The sequence below is a fragment of the Sorex araneus genome, chromosome 9 (assembly GCF_027595985.1).
Source record: "Sorex araneus isolate mSorAra2 chromosome 9, mSorAra2.pri, whole genome shotgun sequence".
NCBI lineage: Eukaryota > Metazoa > Chordata > Mammalia > Eulipotyphla > Soricidae > Sorex > Sorex araneus.
The window spans coordinates 59,112,734-59,132,136 of record NC_073310.1 but is presented as its reverse complement, the minus strand read 5'-3'; the positions used below and the strand labels follow the sequence as shown (position 1 = coordinate 59,132,136).

At 40.0% G+C, this 19,403-nt stretch overlaps 1 protein-coding gene across 5 annotated transcripts in view; it reads right to left on the bottom strand.

Annotated features, from left to right (window-relative positions):
- Nucleotides 1-19,403, bottom strand: part of NEBL (nebulette) — a 381,507-nt gene that overhangs the window by 111,071 nt on the left and 251,033 nt on the right. For 3 of the 5 annotated variants that reach the window (XM_055146579.1, XM_055146581.1, XM_055146582.1), the window contains exons 3-5: nucleotides 11,741-11,950; nucleotides 9,496-9,567; nucleotides 693-797 (exon numbers count right to left, since the gene is read on the bottom strand). The exons of 1 other annotated variant lie outside the window; for it this stretch is intronic. In XM_055146579.1, the coding sequence (XP_055002554.1) occupies nucleotides 693-797; nucleotides 9,496-9,567; nucleotides 11,741-11,887 (324 nt within the window). In that variant the 5' untranslated portion in view covers nucleotides 11,888-11,950. Of the gene's footprint in view, nucleotides 1-692; nucleotides 798-9,495; nucleotides 9,568-9,662; nucleotides 9,834-11,740; nucleotides 11,951-19,403 lie in introns of those variants that run through there. One more of the 5 variants, XM_055146580.1, reaches the window with a different exon arrangement.

Below are 19,403 nucleotides of genomic sequence, written 5' to 3'. Positions count from 1 at the left end.
TTCCCACATAATGTACAAAACACTAGAGGTCAGTCATTTCCTACATTATTTTGTACACTCTCTTTCCAGGGATCTCTTCCAAGCGACATGGACATGGACGACTGAAATACTTTGTGAGAGAAATCAGCACTCGCTGTGCTTTACAACGCAATATACACAGTGGTCCAAAACACATTACTTGATTTTCCTACTGGAAAATGAATACGGTGCATTTCTCACTGTGATTTCCTAACAATTATCTCTGCTGAACTATGCGTACTTAGAAATAGAATTGAGTTCCAATCACTTATCCACTTACCACATTTTATGAAATCAGCTGGTAAAAGTTACTTATCTTAAACATGATATTTGATCATTTCTATTCAATAAGTCTGCTAGGTAATAGAATACCAGAACTTCTAAAACTAGTACTTATTGGATGAAAATATCCCTTTTCGAGAATAAACCTACATAATGAGAGGGTGGGAGTGAAAATAAGACATATATAAACATAAAATCTATCAGCCACAGGTAATAAAATGTATCCATTTATGCAAATTTATTGGTAGAGTTTGTGAAATCATACAAACATAAGTGTAACTAACATTAAGGACTATTTTGGAACTATTATTCTCGAGCTTTAATGCACAGAGTTTTATGGACAAAAATAGAAGCAGAGCATGCAAACCATGCCTCAAGTGTTGCTAACTTACCTCAGAAATGAAAGCACCAACAGTTTTTACATGGTTTAGCATCGGAGTATCAGGCACAAATGTACACTTATCCTTAGACCTTTTATACTCTTCCTTATAATGGATCTAAAAGATAAAAGGGGAATATATATATACATGTGTGTGTACACATATATGTGTATGTGATGAAAAACCATTTCAAAATCCCTTTTTTGAACAGAAGAGTTCACTGACATAAAACCTGTTGTCTGAAGTCAATACTCATTGGTGAATAGTGCTGAAAACAAGTCAGATCAAGTCAACTGACACCTACCCTATGGTGACAAGGTGTCAAAGAGGCAAAATGGAAACTGCGCTTTGGAAAATCCCAGGACCCCTTCTCATCCAATCAAGAAGCTGCCTCCACATATAATGTCCAGCCTGCTCAGCATAATTATTAAACATCCTTCATTTCCTCGCACAAGTGGCTGGCTTAATTGCTACCTTTAAGCCACTGACCTTAATATTAAGCCTCCGGTCACACAGAAACCCAGCTGTCTACCTTCAGCTTCACCAACAAGTGGTCATCAGGACAGATGCAACCAATGAAGAAGGCCAGGCAGAGAGGAAGCCATGGGCCATTACCAGGCACGCCGTTACCCACGCTCGCTGGATCAGAAGAGGCTTCCTTCAATTAACTACTTCAGCTCAAAACAAACTCACCCACTCTCTGAGCACCCCCAGGCCTCCTCTGTCTCCTCCCCTTTCCCAAGAAGAGCAGAACCTTCCCAGAAAGTGGCCCCATGGTGGGAAGCCTTTGACAATGCCACTTGCAGGGGGGAAGCATGGAAACAAAAGGGCTTCACGAAGTCTCAGCTGGGTTTGTGCATCCTTTCTCTGGCCCCCGCCAGCAAACGAGTCCTTCCTTTTCCTTTGAGAAAAGGCCAGAATCATTACTCTGAGAGAAGTGCCACATGGCTCCAGGAGCCAGAAAGAAGTCCAGACTTAGGAGCAGAAACTGTGCAGTGGCCCCAACGACCTGTTAATTGCCACCCAAGTCTGCAACTGGAGGGGCAAAACCATGACTCACTGAGAGAATGAAGGTAATTTGGTAAAAGTTCTATCAACCTGTAATAAAGTCCTGTTCATCCAGCCGAGACTGTACATACTCGCACTGGAAAAAAAGAAGTCCAGTTCAGTGATAAATTACATGGTCTCCCTAATTATAACCTAAAAGGGAAGTTTAATTGTCTCCTACCTGGTCCTCCCAGGACTTGACTAATAGGGGTGTTAGTTGACATTACATAGAGATTCTGGCTGAGAGACTGCATGAGCCGAGCTGTAAGCAGGTCATCAACTGGATGAACAAACCAAGTCAAGTTCTTTCCAAGTAATAAATGATCCCACAATGACTCTTTGCTATTCGATGCCCACCACATTATACATTTGCTTTATTCATGAAATCAACATTAGAACATATTTATCTTATCGGGCACTAAATTACATTTTTTTTATCTCCGCAGAGATTAACCATAATTTTAGGTCTCGGCAAATCACCCTCCTTAGTCACTAGTAATTAAATCGTTAATGGCAGTATGATAAATAGTAGGCTATTTTGATCATAAGGAGAAAAAAATAATCTCCGTTATGTAATTAAGTGAGAGAAAATAACCTATCATTAGGCTTAAGTTTGGTTCATTATTTTTATCTCTCGCCACCATCTTCTCTGCTCACACTCACATTCCTCACTGAAGGGGGATGTGCTATGGTCATTCTCCTGATAAGCTCTGACCTGAGCAGAATGTGCAGGACGGGACTACGGATAAGGATGAAGCATTTACTTCCTCTGCTCTGCAGGCAGAGTTCCATCTTAAGTGTGGTCCCCATTTCCTTCTTTGGCCTTTGTCAAACACATACATAAACACATACAGTTTTACAGTATGGATCAGAACAAGCCAATGGCATTAAATTTTTATGTAAAACAAGAAAAATGTCACATATTGGGTAATCTTCCTTTACCGGAATGCCAGGAAAAAATTCACAAAACGGAAGCTACATGAATAGCATAGAGAAAATCAAATCAAAATTACGGATATGATCTTGGATGTTTTACAGCCTAAGTCGGCCTTACCCTTTGGGAAAACTGCCGATACAAATCCTCCCTCTCTCTCTCTCTCTCAGATCCCCCTCCCTTCCTACCTTCTTTTTCTTTCAGTTCAAATCCAGGGAATCAAATCCAGGCCACCCACATGCAAAGCCTTTTGAATGATCTGCTGTTGACGAACCATTCTTTCTTAGTAACAGAACTTAATTGTGCTTAAGAGAACACTTAGACAGCTGCCCCAGCCCCAGGGGACAAATTGGTCCGAGCAAGACATGGTTCTTTCCTATCCCTTGGCCAGTGATCAGCTTGGGGAAATCAGGACCCAGCTATGGGCATGGGATAACAGTGGGTGGAAGTCTTACCAGCAGTGGTACTGGCATAAAGGGAGAGACTTCTATGGCACCATTCTTCAACACTTTGACCTATATTTTCCCTTTAGCACTATCCAGCCACCGCCATGCTCCAGGCTGCTTTCCAGATACTCGGGCCAAACCTCACGCATGAGTGAAGCCCCACAGAACCAGGTAAAGCAGAACTTTGCGAACTTGTACTCCAGGATCAACGAGACCCGGAAACAACATCCTCTGTCTGCCTCCTCCAATCTCCAGCCCTCCAGCGATCAAACCCAGACGCCCCACCCTACCTACCAGAGCCAGATAAATACCTCACTGGCAGACCTCCACCACCTCCACTACCCAGCCACCGCTACACTCCAGGCCGCTTTCCGGACCTAGCACAGGACACTTAATACCCATTTTCCATAATTTTTGCAACATATTTGATGGGCTTCAAATATGGTATGAACCATGGGAACACCTGTAAGGGGAAGTGGAAGACGCCCTAAAAGCTTCCATCCCTCTAGGAGAGCCTGGCAAGCTACCGAGAGTACCCCACACGCATGGCAGAGCCTGGCAAGCTACCCGTGGTGTATTCAATATGCCAAATACAGTAACAACAATGGGTCTAATTTTTCATTTGAGCAGCAAAAATATCACATGACATCAGCAAGATGCCACCTTACCAAGAGTGACATAACAGAAGTAAAGGAGACTGAGGAATATCCACTAGACCGAACCCAATGTACCCCCAGCAGTCTATCCAAACAACAAACCGCCTGAATTATGTTTAAAAAAAAAAAGCATCTCTTTGTTAAGTCTCTGCGCTAGGGTTTTCTCAGTACTTGGAGCCACCAGTTCTCACAGCCAATATGCAATCCAAGTTATATTCTAATTAAAAGCCAAGTCTCTCAATAAAATGCCCTTCATATTTCTCGCATTTTGCCCTCTTTTGTGAATTCCACCATATCATCATTACAATAACCCAATTTGTTCAAGGTGCTTTGTCCTCCTGACCTCATTTCTTTCTCTTACTATGAGATGAGCTAAGGCTGAACAATGCAAGACTGAGTTACAAGCATTGGTCACTATTTCCCAGGACAAGTATTCCCAAACAAAGGTTTTGAGACCAATTCCTTGCCAAAGGAGTGAGGTTGGCTCAGTTCAGTAAAACCTGCCAGAAAGAACCTGAGCTCTTTCTTTCCAGCACTTTCTGTTAACAAAGGGCTGCAAGCCAAGGATATTCTCCCAGAATTTCTAACCCTGTTGGAGCCTCTCGGGAGGGCGACAATAAAACTGATTGTTTACTGCATTGGAAAGATTTACCTACAACAATGTTCATTCGCCTGGAAAGCATTCTTTCTGCTGTCAGGCAAATGAATCCCCTAAAAAGGTTCCAAAAAAAAAAAAAAACAAACACTGACTCAGAGGTTCCAGACTTGCTCTGTGGAGATGCTGGGTGCTCCTGTCTAAGGAACACAGCAAGGACCCTCTGCCACCTGGAACTTTCACGGCTTCCTAACAGAAGGTCACTAGATGTATGGCTCAGAGTGTGCAGAGATAAAGAGTCCCAGATTTGATTTTAGTTGGGGATTTGATTGGAACTGATTAACAGGTCTCAGAAAGGAGGGAAGAGGAGAGAGAGAGGCAAGGTATCTAGGGAAATAATCTGTGGTTAAAAGAAAAAGAGGTTACCTCCGAGAAGCAAGTATCTCCCCTTCATTGCTAAGTGAGGTGTGGGGGTGGAGTTGAAGAGATAGCTCAATGGGCTGGAGCATATGTTGTGCATGCAAGAGGCCTGGGTTCAATCCCCAGCACTGCACATTCTCCTAGGCTCCGACGAGTGACCCTGAGAACTATTCCTGGCTTGAAGTGCCCACTGGGTGTGGCAACAGCACAAAAACAGAAGAATTTGAAAGCAGGGGATGGATACAGAAACCCCACACTAGGGACAGAGTAGAAACTGATGAGTGCCCCCCTCAACAAAAGCCTAAAAGGCTGACAAATAAGAAACATCTCCCACTGAACTTCAAAGTGAAGCTACCAGACCCCAAATATAGCCATTTATTTGTCTAGATGGAGAATTCCATACAGTTCAGGCTACAAAGACTTTGTTTCCCACTAATCCTGTGGAATATTTTTGATAAATAATCAGGCTAGGGGTGAGACAGCAGAGTCTTCTGGTGGCCAGGGTTGTGGCAAAAAGAATGGCATTGTGGAAGCATTGTGGTGAGGTTCTCAGGTTAATTCTTCATCAACAAGGTAATGTATTGCTTAACTCAGTACTGAAAGGAGATGGGCCTTGGGGCCAGAGAGATGGCTCAAAGGGCTGGAGCACATGGCTTGAGTGTGGGAACACTGTGTCCCATCCCTGATACCACATGCCTCCTGAGCACTGCCAGGAGCAATGCCCTGAACATTACTGGAGCAACCACGGGGTGAAGCCCCCAAACAACAAAAACAAAAGATGATGAATCCTGAGTGGTCCATGACAAGTCAGAAATCAGAACTCAAAGTTGTTGAAAGGATGTTCTACAAGAGAGGTTGGTCTAACTAACCGCTTCTTGCAGTCCGAGTGACTCTCTGATAACAAATGCAACAAAACCCAAAGTGACTATCACCCCAATCGTTGGCCATCCACCTGTGAGCAGCTGTGGACATTCTGGTTATTATAATCCCCAAAAGATAAGTGGAAATTCTAAGAGGTCTAAAGAGGGATAATCATACTGATCGTGGAGGGAATATTTAGCTTCTGCTTCCGAAAGAGAAATACATAAAACCTTTCTCATCTAAAACACTGGAGCAGATGGGGAAGGAAGGAAAAAGTAGCCAGGTTCTGCACTCAGCCGGACCCAACCCTGAATCCTAACCCCATCTCTGACTCTGTCAGAGTTTGGATAAGCAACTTAACCTTGGCGTTGACACAACGGCTGCTGGGACATGGCAGGAGAGAAGCATCGCAGTGACTCAAATGAGGGAGTCAGGCATACCTTGTTTCAAGTCTCCGATCTTGGCTCACCAGTTAAGAGATTTGATCAACAGAGTGTGAGGCAGCTTTATAGAGCTTCAAGATGTAGGACTCTACAGAGCAGATAAACAATACCCCAAACCCACTTGGCAAAACATGCAGGCAATGAAATGACTCAGGAAAATATATAAGTGCTCCTCTGGATATAATGGGTTATAAAACAAAACAAAATACTTCAATGTGTGCCTTTAAGTTTCAGTACAGGGAAAAGATTGAAGATTAAACTAACATGGGGCACTGCACTAGCGTAAGGGGACTGATGACTATAACCAGGATTCCTGCAGCTATTCATCCAATTTTTATGTTTTAGTTGTGTGATCAATGCAATTTCAAATACACGGTTTCAACTTGCTATCTAGGCATGCTAACAATACTGTGGAGATAAGAACTTCAAGTGCATCAGCTCTATATAAAAGCAAAGTTGACTCTAGAGGCAGATAAATGAGTCATTACTTAATAATACTTAACCAACTTCTAAGAGATTTGATTTAGCCCTATATGAAAAATCCCTCCAAAAGGGTAAGTGAAAAACCAGTTCTTTAATGATCTATATGTTGTTCTCATTTTTTTAAGAAATGAAAAATTGTTCAGGATATTTATTGACAAACATAAAAATTTCAAAATTTTTATGAGTAATAGTGCAATTGGTAAAGCCTGTACACAGTCAACCTGGGTTCAATCACTGGCACCCCAGAAGGCAACACTCTGATATCCTTGAGGGATACCAAGCCAGAAGATATCCTTGAGGGCACAGCCAGGAGTAAGCCTGGAACACAGCCACGTGTGGCCCAGAAACAAAATAAAAATTACACCTAAGTCTTAACAAGTATGGAATTCCACTCAGAAACACAATGTGAAGACCAAGGCAATAGTATAGCAGGTAGGGCACTTGCTTTGTATGCACAGCCCATGAGGGTTCAATCCCTGGCACCTCATATGACCCCCCAAACACTGCCAGGGGTGATCCCTAAGCATAGAGCCAGGAGTAGGCCCTGAGCACCACTGGGTATGGGCCAAAAACCAGAAAAAGAAAAAGAGGAAAACAAGAAAAGAAATGTGAATGAGTGCACATATCTGAAAGGTCCTAGAAATCTGATATAAATATCTAAGTAATACGGACATTCTACTATACAACAAATCTATAATAAAGTTATGTTTCATTTCACCAACACATGAAACACACAAATGCCCGTCTGGGATATAATAATTCATACAGAAATGAATGGTCAGCCTTTATCTCTGGCAAAATGGTAAAGGCCTTCATCACTCACCACAAACTTGCATTAGAAGTCACAGTAAATAATATCTAAAACAACACCAACATCAACTACCATCTAAAACAATAACTCTAGTCCAAATGTTTCATATAAATTCATCATCATCATCATCATCCCATTGATCGTCAAATTTCTCGAGTGGTCTCAGTAACGTCTCCTTTCGTCCTAGCCCTGAGATTTTAGAAGCCTCTCTTTACTCGTCCTTCCCAAGGATGCCACATTGGAGGCTCAGGGTCAGGGGGATGAGACCCAGCATTGTTACTGGTTTTGGCATATGAATACACCATGGGGAGCTTGCGAAGCTCTCCCATGTGGGCAGGAAACTCAGTAGCTTGCCAGGTTCTCCCAGAGGGAGAAGTAAGCTATAAGATGTTGCTTCTGGGAGCTTGGTTTTAAGTCTTTCGATGTTGGCCATTCGTCCAGTTAAACCTCAGTATAAGTCTGTCAACACTGGAAGAGGTACATCTCCAGAGTTACTGAACTAAGGGTTTGACTTGTGGCATGATTACTGTGTCATAAATAATAATAATGCTAGGTTTGCATGAAAATCTACAGTGAAAAAACAGAGCAGAGAGTATTTGTATTCATTTTCCACACCACTTAACCGTGTGACCCAAGCAAGTTACTAAACCTTTCTGAGCCTTCCTCTCTTCACTTCTAAAATGAGGGGGGAAATTATTGGAATCTATCCCACAAGTTGCAAGATTTGGCACATAATAGTCAGTACATCTAATCTTCGGCTATTATTGTGGTTGCTGTCATAATCATTATTACAGTTTACAAAAAACTTTCCAAAACAATAAACTTAGGATCATTATTAATTGGACATATAAATCCCCAACTTAAAACATAGATACATTACATGCCAAATATATGGGGAGGGTTCTGACTCCCACTATTTTTTCTGACAAGTGGGGAGGCAATACAGAATCACATATAGATCAGCAGGAGAATGAACGCGAAAGTCCTTTGGCAAACATTTCAGATGTTACTGCTTCATCCAACTGCCCTTCAGTTCCTGAGCCCCGCCAGATTGAGGCTGGCTTCATCTCTGCTCACTAGGCCATTGCTCGTGGCCTTTCCTTTGAAGCCAAGAGTTTGTGAAATCACTGACCAGGCTGCTCACTCATGGCAAAGATGGCTGCATCATGCTAGCTTCTCAAAATCAAGGCCCGTACCCCGGTGCACTTTTACTGAGCCTCTCGTCTCTGACCCAGCAATTCTCTCACAACTGCTGGGATGTGGAGACTCTAAATTCTTAGCACTGGTGAACAGTTCTAGTCTACATGTTTACTAGCTTACTGCAACAGAATTACATCTCAATGTCAAATAACCCTAGAATTCCCTTGTAGTGTAGTAGAGACTGATCCAAGTTACTAAAAGTCACAACACAAACAAGCCTTTTCATTGACATCATCATCTAGCTCACGGGATCAGGCAGGTCAGTAATCCATAAATCTTAAATTATGACACATATTACTTATACACAGACGCATGCGCTTTCCTGATTTGGATAGCTGTTGCCTTCATCAGATTCCTCAAAAGGTCACCAGAAATATATTTTGTGTGTGTTTTAAGTGTTCACTTAGATAGAGATCTTCCTAAAACAAATGACTTCATTACATAAAAGTTTAAGTGGCTTTTGGGATCCTTCAGTGGAATACTCTGAATCAACGTTCTCTAGTTTCCTGCCAGAGTGACAGTGAAATTCCTAAGGGACAGGATCCTGGATTAAGAATATGAAGTCCAGATCCTACAGAAATTCTCTATGTGGGTGACCTTGGAGGAAATCACTGTGCTTTTGACAGAGCACTTCCCAACCACCGGCCACTAGCCCTCGTGGGCTTCCAGAATATTCCAAATGGGACACAGCTGAAAATCACATAAATGGACACAACATAAGTCTAGAGAGCCAACCAGAAGGACTGGGGCCCACAGGGAGGGAACAGGTCAGGAAAGGGCCACAGCGGAATAAAGGCTGAGAAACCTGCTGTGGCAGGTGGTCGGAGACGGAGAGGGCAGTCTCTGCGTCCATGGCCTAACAGCATCACATACTTAATACATAATGCAAAAGCAATAAAAAACAGCAGGCGCTACTTACATCACTAATAAGTTCAGTGCATTTTCTGGCCAATTCCATGCTTAGGTCTTCAATAACAGGTTTAAGAAAGACCTAATCAGAAAACAAAAGCAAACAGAAGAAAATATTTTTCCAATCATCAACTTAGAGAAACAAGTGTGTTCTTCAGGGTGAGTTCCCCCACTCACCTTGCCTTCATTTTCTTCTTCCCCTGCCTTCTCCTCATCTGTTTCGTCTTTTACATCCTCAAATACAGGGACCTTCATTTTCACTCTTTATATTTGTATAGTAGACATGTAAATATATACATACATATATTTTAATTCACTAGAATAGTTCCCGTCTTTAGTTCTCCATCTCAGCACCCTTGAGATCTTTACGTTTCCAGTGCTCTGGCAGAAATGACCTTGCCCAGCACTTCTCCCTATTTAACCCACACTTCACTCTCCTTATCACAACTCTGTATGAGTGGACAGAACAGAACTGTGGAGGATGGCCAGGACGAGCCTCCCCAACGGAAACATTTTCACAGACAGTATTTCAGTCTACAAACTCTTAAAGTCAACAACCTTTACACTGGCTAAGAAATCCAAAAGAGACCCTTTATTTCAATTTCACAAATTCTATTCATTCATAGAATTGCTTGAAAGAGACTGAAAACATTCTGGGGAAATGGTTCAGCTCTCACACTCCATAGAGCCCCTCTCCCTGCCCTCCCCATGCACAGCCTGTTATCACAAAGATTCCTCGACTCCATCTAAATAAAGCTTGCACTGGAATGTCGGTCTTATCTGGGAGTTAGCGTGGGTGAATCTGGAGACTTAAATTCATTTCACTAACTGAAGTTAAATTTTTAAAGAAGTCATACATACCATTTTCACATTCTAAAAAAATTTATATTAGCTAATTAAAAGCCAGTAATTAATTATGAAAAGGGCTTCGAAGCACCTGAAAAAACCCATTCTGAGTTCATTCAGACTATTTAGCTTACACTAAAATTCATTATTTTCATTGCAGACTTCACCAAACATGAAAACTTGCAGTAAACTTAGGTTGCCACATCATTAAGGATTCTAGAAATACTTATTGTTTCAAAATATAATCACTTTTTAGTCCTGCCCATTGAATTTATTTTGCAAATTCTTTAGTACTTGTATGTTACTTGGTGTGTATTATAGGCTTGGAAAAGGTTGGAAGAACAAACTAAGAATATTTGTAATGTGATAAAGTGTTATCGGTTATGTAATTTAAACATATTTCTTAAACCATATCCTGACATGAACTGTAAAACTATACAACTCATAACTTATCAATTTGGCTATTTAATTAATAAGTTAAATTAATTTTTACAAAGCCATAGTATATGAGTGCAAGATATAAATGTGGCCAAATAATAGAACTAATTCTATTAAGTTAACACTTGATTCAAAAATAATACTTTGTTTTAAGTAGTCTAGTATAATGCAATTTTCTCTTCAGAGCATATCTAGTTTTATATTTACTTTTAATTGTCTTGATTTTACCTAAACTCAAAATTCTGACAGGAGAAAATGTTTTAGAGGCCTTATGTATAAGTTACTTTTCAAACTGTTTTCCAGAAGGCCAATGTTTCACAAAATACTCTGGAGTTTCTTAAACATATTTGGAGCAACATTTGTCTCAGTCTCTATCCATATCACTTATTCACATGCACAGTGCCTTTAGAAGCTCTAAAAAGTCTCAGAACTCAGAATTATTTAATTGGAGTTTGCATTTCCCAGTCATGAATTCTCTCCACCTTATCTAATCTTTCTACCTATCAACCAGCCTTCTACCTATATTCCTATTTTACAATGAAAACTAGAATTCTTTTGAGAAATGGTATTTAAGGAGGCTTTGTTCTAGTTTGGTTTAAAAAAAAGAAAGAGAGATTATGTTCTAGAAGACTGGTTGATATTTCCATGGAACTGTTTTTAATATAGAGCAACTAAGTGGAATCACTTCTGAGATATCCTACTTATCACCCACAAGTCCAAAAGCAACATCCCAAGGCTACTGCAGGTGTAGAGAATCCCAAGGGTAATTCTCTTTACCATTACATTGGCTCCAGAGAGGAGCAAAATGTGTGAATTCCACATCCCAACAGGGCCAGGGATGTGGCTCAGTGGTAGGGTGTTTGCTCTGTACACATGAGGCCCTGGGCTCAATTCCTGACAATGCAAAAATATGTATAAAGTCCTCTGCCAAGAAGTTTCTCCAATATTAAATAAAAGATCTGCGGCATCACCTTTTCAAATGGGAAGAGCACCTCTGACAGCTTTCTGCACGCAGGGAAAGAACGTTGACAAAGCTGCTTCCAACACACTGCCTGGCTGTCACTGAAGGGACAGTCCTCACGCTGTTCATGGTAGTATTCATTCTCCGTGGACTTCATCAGACTCGGATGCTATCTCCTTGTTTCCCAAGAGGTAATGTTTCTGATCCGCTTTCCAGTGTGCTGGGGGGAGGGGGGGAATCTTTTGAGAGTATGTACACAGCATGTTATGAAATTAAAGCAAAATACCCTATACAGTCCAAACCCCACTCTTCCACTGAAGATTTGAAAATCAGAAATTTTAAAGTACACGGGCCTTTAAGAATGAATCCTGGGGCTTAGAGCGATAGCACAGCAGATAGGGTGTTTGTCTTGCACGCGGCCGACCTAGGTTTGATTCCCAGCATTCCATATGGTCTCCTGAGCACTGTCAGGAGTGGTTCCTGAGTGCAGAACTAGGAGTAACCCCTGTACATTGCCAGATGTGACCCAAAAAGCAAACAAAAAAAAGAAAGAAGGAAAGAAAGAAAGAAAGAAAGAAAGAAAGAAAGAAAGAAAGAAAGAAAGAAAGAAAGAAAGAAAGAAAGAAAGAAGGAAGGAAGGAAGGAAGTGAATCCTACAAAGCTCTTTCTCTTAAAGAGAACAAAATTAAGTTCAGAGGTATGAATTATTTGTCTCATTCACAAAACTATCCCATGAAGCACAAGAACCAGAACTTAACTACAATTCTGTATCCATTCAAGTAAGTGTGATGCTGGGACCTGTTTGATGTCAGAAAGGCAACAGTGTGCAAAACAGGCTTTGAGCTAAAGGTAAAGTAGAAAATAAAAGTCCCCCGTTAAAGATGTGCAAGATGAACCCCTTAATGGATTATTTGTTATATAAATCTAACAAGCTAGATTTATTACTACTTTTGATTGAATGCATCCTTTCTCCTTTCACCTATAGGTATAATACAAAATTCATGTAAACTTTTCTCTATAACATTTTCAGTCCTGCACTTTATCACAGCGAAGCTCTCTGGTCAATAACTCCTAAATGTAACTTGGGGACTAAGAGGTTAGTACCGCTGCAGGATAGCTATCATGTTAAAAAAATTCCCAATCAGCCTTCCTTTTTGTTTTTGAAACCCAATAAGAGGTGTTTTAATACATGTTTTTTTCACCTTGGAGCTCCCCCAAAAGGGGGTATCTGTATTGTTGTTAGTCCTATTTTCTTAGGAACCATTTCATTACTGTATTCTATTTTTTATTCTAGAGCTCTACTCATGTTCAGAGGCAGAAGACCAAGCTGGAATCACATTTTACACAGACACCCCTCAGGCAAGTGTTGTGCTTTTATTCTCTAGACACAAATTATTTCATCCCTCTCTATCTCTAGTTCCCAATATTGAAATTTTTTAAAAAACTTAAATTGCCAGAAGATAATAAGAACATTCACTATAAACACGAGATTTTCCCAACAATCCCGGAAAGTCACATAGTTCCAGAATATTCTCATTTTCCAGGATGATACTCTATACCGTCAGTATCTTTGTAAATGCCAGAGGGTTTCTGACTTGTCATAACTCAAAGGTCAGAGCTAACTTGTGTTATACACAGTTTACAATACACAGGACTGGGGCCAGGACTGGGAACAGCAATAGGGTGTCTGCCTTGCACATGGCCAACCCAGGTTTGATCCCCAGTATCCATACGGTCCTCCTCAGAGCTTGACAGGAGTCATCCCTAAGCAGAGAGACAGAGTAAGCCTTGAGCACTGCTGAGTGTGGTCCACAAACAAAACAAAACAACTTAAAACAAATAAACAAAAGCTCTATGATACAGAAGTCTTAGGCCTTTTGATAGTTTGATGTCTATGTGTAAAGCAAATGTGGAATCCCCAAATTCAGGTCTCAGGACATAGCTCATGGCCAAGTTCAGGATATCATCGTGAGTATTGTCAGATCTTAATGGTTCATCCTATTTCCCTGCTTCTTTCTTTTTCTTTTCTTATTATTTTTGTTTCTTGGTTTGGTTTGGTTTTTGGTTTTGGACCAATCCCAGCAGTGCTCAGAGGACTCCTGAAAGATGGCAGTGCTTGAAGGACCATACGTGGAGCCAGGGATCAAAGTGATTGGCCTCATGCCAGGCATGCACCTTGCTCTCTGTGCTAACACTTGTAAACACAAGTGTTAGAAAGTGCCTTTCCTTTTTTACAGTGATAGAGCACTATAGCAATGTTTTTCCTAGTATGGCAATAGATGCATGCATGACTTAAAAATGAAGATCCAAAATTGAAATAGATCAAACTTCAACTCCAAGTTGAGGAACACTGGCAGAGATAAAGTGATCATTTCCATTTTAAAAGCTAATTCACCCTCTCTTATTATAATGTTAAAATATTTTAAAATACTAAAAGTCTCCCTCAACAGTTACATGAGAGAGGCATTAGTTTAGTTTATCTGACTTGTTTTTCCTCCCCTGAGAATCTTTTTACATACTCATTGTTACTAGCCTTTTTTTTCTTTATAAAAAAATTATCATCTGGAAGGTTCCTATATCTTAACTGAATCCCTATTTAATCTGAACTTTTGCCTCACATAGTTCTTCATCATTTGGCATCTGTTCAAAAGAAAACGAAGAAATGAGGAGGAGAGATTTTTTTCTATAACAGAAAAAAAACCCGCCAACTCTCTAGGGCAATTTGTCTTCTTTATGAAAGAGAGTTGCTTGCCATTAGCCCTATCTAGTTTTACAATTTACATTCATTAAGCCCACCTTCTCCTTCTTAATGGCTAGTCATTACTGTTTGTTAATTAGAAATCAAAAGAATGCAAACAACCTGAATAACCAGCATCATTACCAATTATGCTATTAAAATTACATTTACTAGCATTTGGTTCTGAAATCACATTCTTGTCTTCATACACAGAGATTTTTCTTGCAAGCAAGTGCCACAGATCTAGACTATTAGAGGAAAGAGAAACTAAAGAATTTTGACATAATGATTTCCGGGTTGGGTTTGGTCGGGATGCAAAGTTATAAATATATGCTCTTCTGTAGGATGACATTACTTTGTCCTCTCCCCCCTTGCCACAAGTAGCTTGTCCCGGTTTTCCCCGGAGTTTAGGCTTACCCCAGTCACACCCACCAAGGTGTTCCCGAATCTCTCCCATCCCTTTGTTTAGCTATAATCACTTCTCCATGCTCTCTTCCCCAAAAGAGTTAATCCGAGGCTTTCCCTTAATCTGACTCTGCTAATTTGTAAAGTCAGACCTTCCTAGGATACTGAATTTATATTATATAAGTTAATATTGCCTTTCTCCTCTTCTTGTGCCTTTTGAATAATTTACTTTAAAGCAATGTCCTTTTTGTATGGACACGAGAAGACAATATTATGCTTTTGTAACTTGGGATTTAATTGGCCTCGAATATTATTCCCTCCCGGGCATATGCTTTCTTCACTTAAGCCTCAGTTGCCCTCAGTTCCTAGCACCCCAAAAGCAGGGTCCTGACGAGGGATGGGACGGATCCAGGGCAAGCAGTGAGTTATGTGCTACCCTGGCATCGAGTGGGCCTGGCCAAAGTGCCTAATTCTTAACTATAAGTTAAGAGCTTGATCATAGACAAATGCTGTCATGATCCAAAAGTAATGATGAGACTAGGACGCTGCTAGGGATAGGAAAGACTGATCTGGCCTGAGCACTGTAGTCTGAGATTGAGATGGCCCCAGGAGAGCAATTCTATAAGTTTTAATGCATCTCTTATTGTGTCCATACAAAATGATTAATATTATGGATTCTTATATGTTTGCTGGCTGAGAAGAGAAACGCACTCATGGGACTCCGCCCTTGGGTGGATCCTCCTGCTGAAAGAGAATTAAGTCCTAGGAGAAGCATCCCCTAAAAGAAAGGAACCTCAACCCTATTGATGGTGACCACACCTATGTGTACACCCCAACCCCCTCATGTGGAGAGATTTAACTAGGCTGTAAAGAGTGGGTTGGGGACCCAGATCCACAGATCCAGAGAGAGACCAAGAGCCGGGAGAGAAGCAGGGAGAGAGAATGAAATAAACTGATTAAGCAAACAGTTTGGCCTTCTTCCTTCCATCGCCTGCCCTCAACCAACAGCACACACAGAGATTCCGGGGCACTGAACGCGGGCAGTGAGACAGAGCCGCCCGGACAGCCGGAGAGTGCGTGCGCCCCTCGGCGAGCTTTAGTTTTTTACACTCTTCTAAAGATACTGACCAAAAGAATTCTTCCGGCTACATTACATCAGTGTTTCCCAAAGTGGGTGATACTGTCCCTCGAAGGGGGCCTGAATGATCAAGGGCGATGGCAGTTGTCTGGATGCAGGAGCTAAGAGGGGCGTTCAGGGTGTTGTGTGATTTTTCCTTAAAAAGGAATGTGCCAGTAGGTCAGGTAAATTTGGAAACTTCTGCTCCACATTAATGCAGATACTCAGTGAACTGAAGGTTTGGTTTAATCTGAGATTATTTGAAATGTTAATTTAGTTCTAATAACAATGAAGTAGATACAAGGGTAACTCTTGCAATCCTTCCCACTGAGATGCCCAAGGTTGGAGTCGGAGTGGCTTTATGTGTTTATGTGGTTTGCAACCAGAATCAAAGGGCCAGGCAGGATCAAACAAACAGGCTATCCCTAAAAAGTAGCCCTTGGCTAGAGTTTTGTGTGAGAAATGTCACCCAAAAATTGGGAAATATCCAAAGTGACTCCCCACCAAAGATAACCTGTTATCTAGTGCCTGTAACCTTTTACTCATTTGGCTTTTCACTGTCTTTGAACTATTTTACAACTCCATAAACTACTGAATGATTAACAGTGCAGATAATGCAAGGTCCATAAAATGTAAAGACAATCAAATAGAGCCTTGCTGACAGACTCTTCTATATCTATTTGTAGACCATTTTATTATTCTTTATATTTTATTATATAGGGTTCTTCAAATTCATCTTTGAATCAATTGCAACATCTAAATGGTGCCCCTCACTAGCAAGCTTAAATCTTTGAAATGCATTCATTTTATGTTATAAATCATTGCTTCACAATTAAAAATATAGATCCCTTAATAGAAGCAAATGATTTAATTATCCTCATTGCCTTAACAAAATTCAGGAAAAATACATAGGCCATTATTGGCCTATTCTCTCTATTCTCTCAATTTTATAGCTATGTCAAACATAGATGTAAAAATTTGGGAGTGTTTACTGAAATCAGTTTTTTGTTGTTTTTTTCAGGTCTGATCTCAAAGCTTGACTATTGGCAAATACCACATGTGAGCTTGTATGTATGTACATTCTCACAACACACACACACACACACACAACACAAATGCACTCAAGCAGGGTTAATTCACCACAGCTGCCAGTTCCCTCTTGAAAAGCATACACGCCTTCAATAAATGCAAAGACTTAATTACTTCTCACATCTGGAAAAACTTGAATCCGAGAGTGGATTATTGAAGAAGCTCTTTGCTTGGCTGTCAGCACCGTATCAGGAGCCAGAGAGCGGGTGCGGGCCTGATCACGGCAACCAATTCTTTAACCCTTCAGAGAGAGATGTTCTGTCAATTAATTCATAACATGTCCTGCTTGCATGATTTATGAATTTTGCAACAACAGAGTGAAGTTGATAATTTCAGAATAAATCATGGAGAAAAGCTGCTTTTGTCGTGCGTCCAGAGGGAACATTATCCATTAAAATGAGGAAATAATGAGCAAATTATTAGAGTCACAGGAAGAAAAGGAAAGGTATGGGGTCGCGGAGCATATTGAGAACAGCCACTAGAATATGAACTTACACAGATGTATATGCAAAACTGGGCAATGTGGCCCTTTTGGAGGTAATCATGTTTCAAAAAGAGAAATCGGGAGCTCATATGTGCTCACAGCAAGAAGACGAGCTTTAGCCTTACTCCAGAGAGGAGACATAAGCCAAAATTGGATAGGGAAGGCATCCAATACAAGAGCATTTGTTAAGACTCAGAGACAAGAGCTGGAGGCAGCAGGAGTTCAGCATTACTGGGGCTTCCTAGGAGACCAGGCAGGGAGAAACACACAGCAACTGACTCAGGAGTACGATGCGCAGTAAATGCACGGGCATCATTTCTCCTAAAACAAAACGCGCAAACCAGCTTGAACCATGAGCCTGTTACAAATCACAGGGTTCCTGGTCAACTAACTGTAGAAACAGTAGTTTTATACCTCTTCTATTCCTTCTTGTGTCTTAAATTTTTAATTTTACCCCTTCCGTCTCATTACCCAAGTGGGATACTCTTCATGTCTCTGGGCTTTATAAAATTCTTAGGGAATAAATTATCCTGAGTTTATGAGTCTAATTATGAAAACATTTCTAGGGAAATACATTTGTCTGAGGTATGTTGAGAAATTAATGAAATGTATGTTAAAAATTTTACACATCTGCATTTCTGTAATTTTATTATTGAAATACACTTTTTTCTACTTTGTACTAAAATGGTATCAATTATTGAAACTTATGTCCAATTATTTTACCCACAGTCACTAAGGATTTTTTTATCCTGAAATCATTATCACATCATGGCTTAAACATATATTTTATCAAACATATAACTAACACAACTGATGCTCACAAAATTCAAAAATTCTGAAGCACTAATTCTGAGTCTTATTATAATGGTGCCCATAGAGAATTTTTGTGTGCAACTCAAAATCTAGAATAAACATCATAAAGTAACTGTGCCTAAAAAACACCCGGAGAGTTAATAACATTTAAAAATAATCAGTATCTTTTGAATAATGGCAACTATCAAATATATTTTATTGTTCAATACAAGTTTTAAAAGATAGTGTAACACATTAGTGGCAATTTCAAAGGGCCTTTTCTTATTTAATTTGTGTGTGTCTATCTTCATTTCAACACAAACATTTCTTGTGCACATTCTATGAACCAAGCATTATTTCAATCTCTTCAAATAATCAATGAATAAAACCAACAAAAATCCCTATCCATCTCTCCTATTTCATCACATATTCATCAAATATTTATTTGAGCATCTACCTTTACTTTGCATCTCCAGTATATTTCAACTACTGAATATACATGTGATAATCAATATTCACTAGTGTATTTGGTTAAAAAATATGTATTCTCTTAGATATGATAAAATCTGTTGGACATAAGAGCTGCAGCATGTTTTAAAGACTTTTTATCAATGTCATAATTTTGTAGATATCAATTTTCTAATCTTTTATAACACAAGTTATATCGACAGATGTTTTTTCCAGCCATCTATTTTTCTCATATTCTTTATGCAATATATTCTTTCATAAAGCCAATATGCTCGGCATATTTTTGATTGGTTCATAAAGTGACATCCCCCAGGCAATGTCTATCTCTGATGTTTTAACTATTTCAGTAATTCTCTGGAGAAACTCTGCCTAGCAGAATTATAATGTGAGCCACATATGTCATTTTAAATATTTTAGTTGCTACTTTACGAAACAGATGAAATTGATTTTAACATTTTATCAAATATATATCTAAAATATTGTCACTTCAGACTATAATTAATATAAAAAGTTCTGGGATATTGCATTTCTTTCTACAATTGTTTTTGAAATCCATTGTCTAAGTCTTATACTTATAGTGC